General features: G+C 31.8%; 1 protein-coding gene across 1 annotated transcript; it reads left to right on the top strand.

The window, feature by feature from the left end:
- Positions 1–134: 134 nt before the first annotated feature.
- eIF3b (eukaryotic translation initiation factor 3 subunit b) lies at positions 135–7,105 on the top strand. The gene is made up of 10 exons (XM_068775797.1): positions 135–326; positions 530–845; positions 1,624–1,810; positions 2,745–2,971; positions 3,620–3,796; positions 4,204–4,783; positions 5,438–5,556; positions 5,908–6,061; positions 6,586–6,694; positions 6,921–7,105. Exons 1-10 carry the CDS (start codon positions 200–202, stop codon positions 7,013–7,015), a joined length of 2,091 nt encoding a protein of 696 aa, XP_068631898.1. The 5' UTR covers positions 135–199; the 3' UTR covers positions 7,016–7,105.
- Positions 7,106–7,337: the final 232 nt, after the last annotated feature.

Genomic DNA, 7,337 nt, shown 5'->3' with positions numbered 1-7,337 from the left:
CATACGTAATTAGAGTAATAGTAATACAAATCTCGTACGGTATACTACAAAATGTAGAAAACAAAAATTGTATTCATTATTATGTTCCATTGTTTCTGAACGAAGCAGTGAAAGTCAGTACGCTTTAGTTCGGCGTACTGCTCTATGGATTTAGTTCACTAATGGCGTGTCTTCCGGTACCACACATAGTAACGTCAAAATGGCTAAGAAAAAGGGCGATGAGAAAGTGAATCAAACTCCTCAAAGTGACAATGAGGAGCAAAATTTTGACGAGGAGCCGGACTTTGACGATCCAGAAGGATACGTCGATGACATCGCCGACGAAGGTACGTTTTAACTTTTAGAGGTTGTTCGGACCATATGCGTTGTCTAGTTCATTAATAAAAAAATGTTTGATGTTTTGAAAAAAAAAAATAATTATCATCTTATTTTTGAGGCACATTTATCAAAAATGTAATCAAAAAAGCATTAGATTTGTACTAAAAGTTACGATGACAATTGAAGACATAACCTATCTTTGACGTTGCAGAATTGTTGGCGGACATTCTAGAGAAGAAGCCCAAGGAATCGGACGGGTATGAAAACGTGATCGTAGTCGACGGGTGCCCGCAGGTCGGACCCGAGCGCTTGGAGAAGTTACAGAGCGTCATAAATAAGATCTTCGGAAAGTTTGGTAAAATAGTTAGTGACTACTACCCAACGAGCGAAAATGGAATGACTACTGGCTACATTTTCCTCGAGTACGACAACCCACAAAACGCCGCTGAAGCCGTGAAAGCTACTAATAACTGTAAATTAGATAAACAGCACACATTTTTAGTGAACCTTTTCACTGATTTTAAAAAGTAAGTAATTTGCAATTATTTCCATTCATACATCAACATGTGGTGGCTACAAATGTATACATGAAAATGGTTAAAATTTGAACATGTTTTCCTAATTTTACAATGGGGGTTTATTTTCGAAAGTATTGGAATCATTTATTTAAATTCTTAAAACTTGCATACTTTAACTGCACATTAATTTAAAATTCAGGTTGCATTCTGTTTTCGGTAGAGTTGTTTTCTATACATTTGTATGTATTTTTTATACTATTGTGTTATTTTTTTGCTGCTTACTTGTAACCACAGTGAGATATGTTATGAATTACAAATCGTTCAACATAGATTGATATTTCAGCATTATAAGTTTACTAGTAGAGTATTTATGAAAGATAGCCCTATTTGTGCTTATGTTGATTAAAATTATTTACAAGCTGTTTGGCCTAGTATTTAATAATTAATGAAACAATTTGTGATTTACTTGACTAAGTACTTTTACAGCTTAAAAATAAAAAAAATAGTTTATTATGTATATTATTTGTTAATTAAATTCAGTTAGGTACCCATTGTGTAAATTGTATATTAGGTTTTTATTAACTTCTGTTTATCTAAAATCTATAAGTTGCTGAGATGCCAGCTTCTCTTCCTTCTGGATGGTTAGACATAGCTCGATCTATTGAGGATGTGTATGTCTGGAAGATCTGAATTACAAATTTGAATGAAAGACTCAAAATTATGAATTGTTGCAATACAATTGTTTGATTTTATTTGGTTGTAAAAATATAATATCAACTTTATTCAGGTATTCAGAAATTCCTAAAGAATGGGAGCCACCTGCACCTCAGCCGTTCAAGGTCCAGTCAGACTTGCAATGGTACTTGATGGACCCAGATGCCTACGATCAGTTCCTGGTTGGAGTCGGTACTGGTGTAGCCTTGCAAGTTTGGCAGAATGCTTTACCTGAACCTGTCTTGTTACAAGAAAGACCGGTACGTCTATTTAGTTGTTTTTATTGGTAATTATAAACCTTATTGAGGTTGCATTGAGCAATGGTGGCTTAGTGGTTAAGTATTTTAATTAAGACTATAGGTCACAGGTTTGAGTCCTGAGAGGTATACCATAATATTACAATGATAATTATAGAAACATTGCCTCATATATTTATGGTTAATATTACTCAAAATTCATATGGTTTTGTATATTTAACAATGACCTATGTCAACATGGTTGATTATACTTTGTACTTTCGGAAAAGTGGCTCGACTTGTTTGTGAACATTACAAGGCTAATACAGACTTAACAGACAGGTCAGGAAGTACAAAGTGCTTTTAATAAATTAAGTAGTTTTCCTCATTAATTTCTAAAAACTTATATGTGCAAGATGGTAAAAGTGAAAGTGAAATTTGATCTGTTACCTCATAATGATCCAAATTGTGGGATAGTTTATACACAAACTATATAAAATTACTACATAAGGATCAATTATTGATTTCTATTAAGTTTAACATACTGGCAAAAACAGAATGAGTCTCAATAGAGACAGACAGATTTAGAAGGATAAAGAGGACGGCTTTATTCATGAGGAATCCACAATACTTTTCAAACAAATTGTTTCTAACTATACTAATCACAGTAAATTTAAAACACTATGTGCAATTAAAAAGGCACAAAATTCTTTGAAAAAAGTAATGATGTTTGCACCTTGGCATTTATCTTGTAGCACAGCTCCCTCAGAAGTGACTGGTCACCAGGACACCCAGGACTTAACCTTGGCTGTAACTCATGCATTCCTATACTTGGGTGCTTAAGAAAACGGAAACTTGGTGCAATCAGTAGCTATTATCAAATTAAAAATGAGAAGTTGTAAGCAAGACTAAAAATTATGGTATTGGCTTTGATTTCAATATTCATTTATGTTTGTAGAACTGGACTGAAACTTATGCTGTTTGGTCTCCTCTTGGCACATACTTGGCGACTTTCCACTGGAGAGGTGTGGCATTATGGGCAGGGCCCAAGTTCTCTCAATTCCAGAAGTTCTTCCACCCAGAAGCAAGATTCATTTCATTCTCTCCATGTGAGAATTACATTGTCACCTTCTCACCAAGTAGTGACAGAGGTGATGATAAGAAGCTTATAATTTGGGATATCAGGTGAGTGATACATGCACATTTTCTTTTCATATAGACAAATGTAATCTTTGGAGATGGTAGAACAGTGATGTGTTTAAAGATGTACAGATGTAATAACATAAAGTGCTAATACCTGAGGTTTTAATACCAATTTATGCATGGTAAACAAGTATAACACTAAATAAACATACAAGTTTTACAATTACAACATACAAGTTTTTATTAGCATATAAACAATATGCTAATAAAAATAATTACAATTATGTTATGCATCAGCAATAATTAAATTTCTAGTTCACTATGAAGATGTTTGGAAATGTATTGTTTTATTTTAAAAGGAGAACTTTTTTTTATTTTTCTTATTTTGTTAACACAGTTGTAGAAAATAATACAGTTTTTTGTTAATTCTTTTCAATAGGTGGTGGGTTATAAACCAAAATAATTTTAAGCTGGCAATTATAGATGATTGTAATGATCTTATATAATAAAGAGATTTAGATTTTGAATGTTGTATACATCTTTAATTATAAGTAAATTTTCACATTAAATAAAACATTAATGTGCCTCTAAACCCCTTTGAAGCATCAAGAATTTGCAATTTATACTTTATCATTTAAGTATTTGGCTGTTTAAATGTTTTTAATTCTTATTTCTGAAATTTTTTTTTAGAACCGGTCAAGAAAAACGTAGCTTCCCTCCACCAGATGAGTATGTCACTTGGCCGATTTTCCGCTGGAGTAAAGACGATAAGTTCTTTGCACGTCTGGGAGCAGATGTATTGTCTGTTTATGAAACACCTGGATTTGGTCTTCTTGACAAAAAATCCATTAAGATTCCTGGCATAAGGTAATTTTTTTTTTATTTTAACAATCCATCTATAAAATGTTATTATTATATATCATTTGAACAGTATAGTTGATTCTGATTTCTTTTTCGGCTTTATAAGCAGCATTCAATAAATAAGCCATTTAAAAAAAAAATTATGTGGGTATAAACCATTCAGTGTTATGTAATGCTTTTAAGGTTGTTCTTAAAAAAATATTTGATTGAATAGGATTTTATAGAATATTAACACTCAACATGGCACTTGTCTTATATGCATTACTTGTGTGTTTTGATTTAAATAAATTTATAAAAGTACACCGATATAAAGAAACCTCTTTTGATAGTACAGTAAATTTACGGCTATACCTGTAAAGATACATTGAACACCTATTTTGAATGTATACCATTTTTATTTATTTTTTTCACAGGGATTTCAGCTGGTCACCAACAGACAATATTCTTGCATACTGGGTGGCAGAAGACAAAGATGTACCTGCAAGAGTAACATTGTTAGAGTTACCCAACCGCACTGAAATTCGCTCAAAGAATTTGTTCTCTGTTGCCGACTGCAAGATCCATTGGCAGAAGAGTGGCGATTATCTTTGTGTTAAAGTTGATCGTTATTCTAAAGTAAAGAAAGATAAAAGTGATATTAAATACTCTGGAATGTATTACAACTTTGAGATATTCCATATGCGCGAGAAGGAGATACCTGTTGATTCTGTAGAAATTAAAGAGCCTATGCAAGCATTTGCCTGGGAGCCAGTTGGATCTAAATTTGCTATTATTCATGGTGACCCAGCCAATATTTGCATTAGTTTCTACCAAGTAAATACAGGTCAGGCTCCAACTTTGTTGAAGAAGTTTGAGAATAAGTCATTTAACCACCTCTTCTGGTCGCCTTTAGGACAGTTTATAGTTTTGGCTAACTTTGGACTCACGGGCGGTGGCCTTGAGTTCTTAGACACTAATGATTTCACTGTCATGAATGTTGCTGACCATTATCAGGTAAGTGTCAATTTCAATTATATCTTTTTATCTCTGGAAATAAAATTAGGCTTTAAAATAATATCTAAAAAAAAATTTTAATCATTAATCAATTATTAGGTATGATTTATAATAAACTTTCAAAAAACCAGAAAATTTTTGTGAAATTGTAAGTAGTTTGAGAGATGATTATAAATGAAATTAAAAAATGTTTTTATCTTAGAAATTGAAGAAGCATTTCAAAATAAATAAAGTTCTTAGTGTTGTAACAACATTTAAAATTTCTCATTATTAAGAATTCTTTGTTGGTGATTGACTACTTAACCAGAGATTTCCTGATGAATATTCATGTAAAGTTAAGGGATGTTATGTTAAAAGATTAGAAAGATAGCAACTTTGTATTTAAAAATTTTGGTATGCAAGTGAGTGAGACAAACAACAATATGTGCTTATGTGAGTGGCACAGATAAATTACACTTGTAGTTTCTAACTTCGAAAATATAAATTATGCTGTCTCCAAAAATTCTTAATGGAAAGTTATTTTAAACAAATATACATCTGATTAACTAATTTCTATGTATAGCTGTATTTGTTGAGAGACATTTTTTGTAACTATTATGCAAGAAAATTACTTATCTGTGCAAATCTCATTTACAAACAATTGTTATATTACAGATGTCCGGTATAGAATGGGATCCCACCGGTCGATATGTAGTCACAGGTGTATCTTCTCTGAAGTGTAAAATGGATTGTGGATACTACATTCGCTCCTTCCAGGGCAAGGTTATTAAGAGGTTGGTTATGTGTTATTTTATAAAGAAGTTTTATTAAAATTAGTGTTATATTAATATATCAAACAAAATTCCACCCATATAGGTGTTGAGAGAGCATTTATTAACAAAAGTGCATATATGCAAACTAGCTCTTATAGATATAAAATATTTACCAAGAATAAATTTTATGAAATTACAGCCATGAATGGAATTAGATTTAAAATATATATTTAGATTATTAATCACTAAATGCTTAGTTTGTGTGTAAATAGTAGTATAAATGGTGGTTATTTTAAATTTAACGATTACCTTGCTAGGTTAATCGTTAAATTTAAAATAAACATTTTGATGTTTTTCCATTTTTTGTTTCAGAGTCATGAAGGAAGGTTTCGCTCAGTTCCACTGGCGACCTCGCCCACCCACTTTGCTCTCTGAAAAACAACAAAAGGAAATCAAGAAGAACCTCAAGAAGTATTATTCACAATTTGAATCTAAAGACCGTATGCGCAGCAATAAGGCTAGCAAGGTAAGGAAAATTAATATGTTTAATTTGGCCATAAAGTTGTAACATGAAAATTTGGCATGTATAGAGAATAAAAACCTTAGGAATTTGTCCCATAAATCAACGATAAGCTGAAATCGGGTGATAAAGCAGGTTGTGAGTATTTTAATAAATTAAAAAAAAATTAAGCTCAAAAACTATTGTTTGATGTCATTTGCCAATATACAATTTCAACACAGTTGTAGTAATTTTGGACCAGTATATTTTTATCATTTTTAAACCCAATGATATTGAACTGAATATATATTTTCTACATACATAAGAGACATCCATCTATGTATCTCTCTCTATATTCATTGCAATATCTGTGCAACCATAAAGGTTTAGAGTTTTGAATTTTGATAGGAATATTACTTTTATTGAGTAGAGGTCAGTCAAAGAGTTGTGAACTTCTGGTAAGGGGCTTAGGAAAGCATTTATGAATTTCGACAGTTAGTAATTAATAAGTTCGCAAAGCAACAGATTGTAATTTATAATTCTTTTTTAAGGAATTGGTTGCCAAACGCACAGAGCAGATGAAGAAACATGTGGAATACAGGGAGGCGAAGAAACAGGAATGGGCCGAACAGAAACCACGCCGGCTGGAGCTACGGAACTGTAAGTATATTTTTTTATTGTAGTAGTAATGGATAAAAACAATATGACATACACAAATATATATATGTGTATATATGTATAAGTGTATATACATGTATCTACAAGTATATATATGTATATATATGTGTATATCTATATATATATAAATATATATATACATGTATATATATATATCTATTACATCATTCATCAACCGTTATAACATTCAATATATGGTTTCTTCTAGATGTTGACACGGATGGCCTGGACACTGATCAAGTTAACACGGTGGAGGAAGTCGTTGAATTCTTTGTGAAAGAGGAACAAACCGTCATCGAGTAGTCACCATAGCAGCCGACGTCCGCGGTCGGAATCCCGTTCTGACCGCATCACCCAATAAGCAGTGTTACAAATAAATAAACACCAATTGTCTACAGTTTTTTTGTATCTCACCCCATATTTTATATTTAGTCACAAATAATATTTTATACGAGACAATTCCATAATGTTCAGTGTAATATTTGGGTTCTTGAATTATACAATAGGTAATGTTTATAAAAGTCATATTAAATTGATATGTATCAAATGGAAAATGGCCTTTTAATACCTGTATCGATTTTTTACAATTGTGACGTCATTAGCCGTTTTTTATACGCTTAAAAGC

The sequence above is a fragment of the Battus philenor genome, unplaced genomic scaffold (assembly GCF_028537555.1).
Source record: "Battus philenor isolate CCGP_79_NKW_IND1 unplaced genomic scaffold, ilBatPhil1.0.hap1 SCAF_9, whole genome shotgun sequence".
NCBI lineage: Eukaryota > Metazoa > Arthropoda > Insecta > Lepidoptera > Papilionidae > Battus > Battus philenor.
This window is presented reverse-complemented; position numbering and strand designations above follow the sequence as displayed.

What these genes read in the sequence shown, in the direction of transcription:
- eIF3b (XM_068775797.1), top strand. Translation starts at nt 200, where the DNA reads ATGGCTAAGAAAAAGGGCGATGAGAAAGTGAATCAAACTCCTCAAAGT. An exon ending in CGATGACATCGCCGACGAAG is followed by an intron (nt 327 to 529) that starts GTACGTTTTAAC and finishes TTGACGTTGCAG; the next exon opens with AATTGTTGGCGGACATTCTA. An exon ending in ATTAAGATTCCTGGCATAAG is followed by an intron (nt 3,797 to 4,203) that starts GTAATTTTTTTT and finishes TTTTTTTCACAG; the next exon opens with GGATTTCAGCTGGTCACCAA.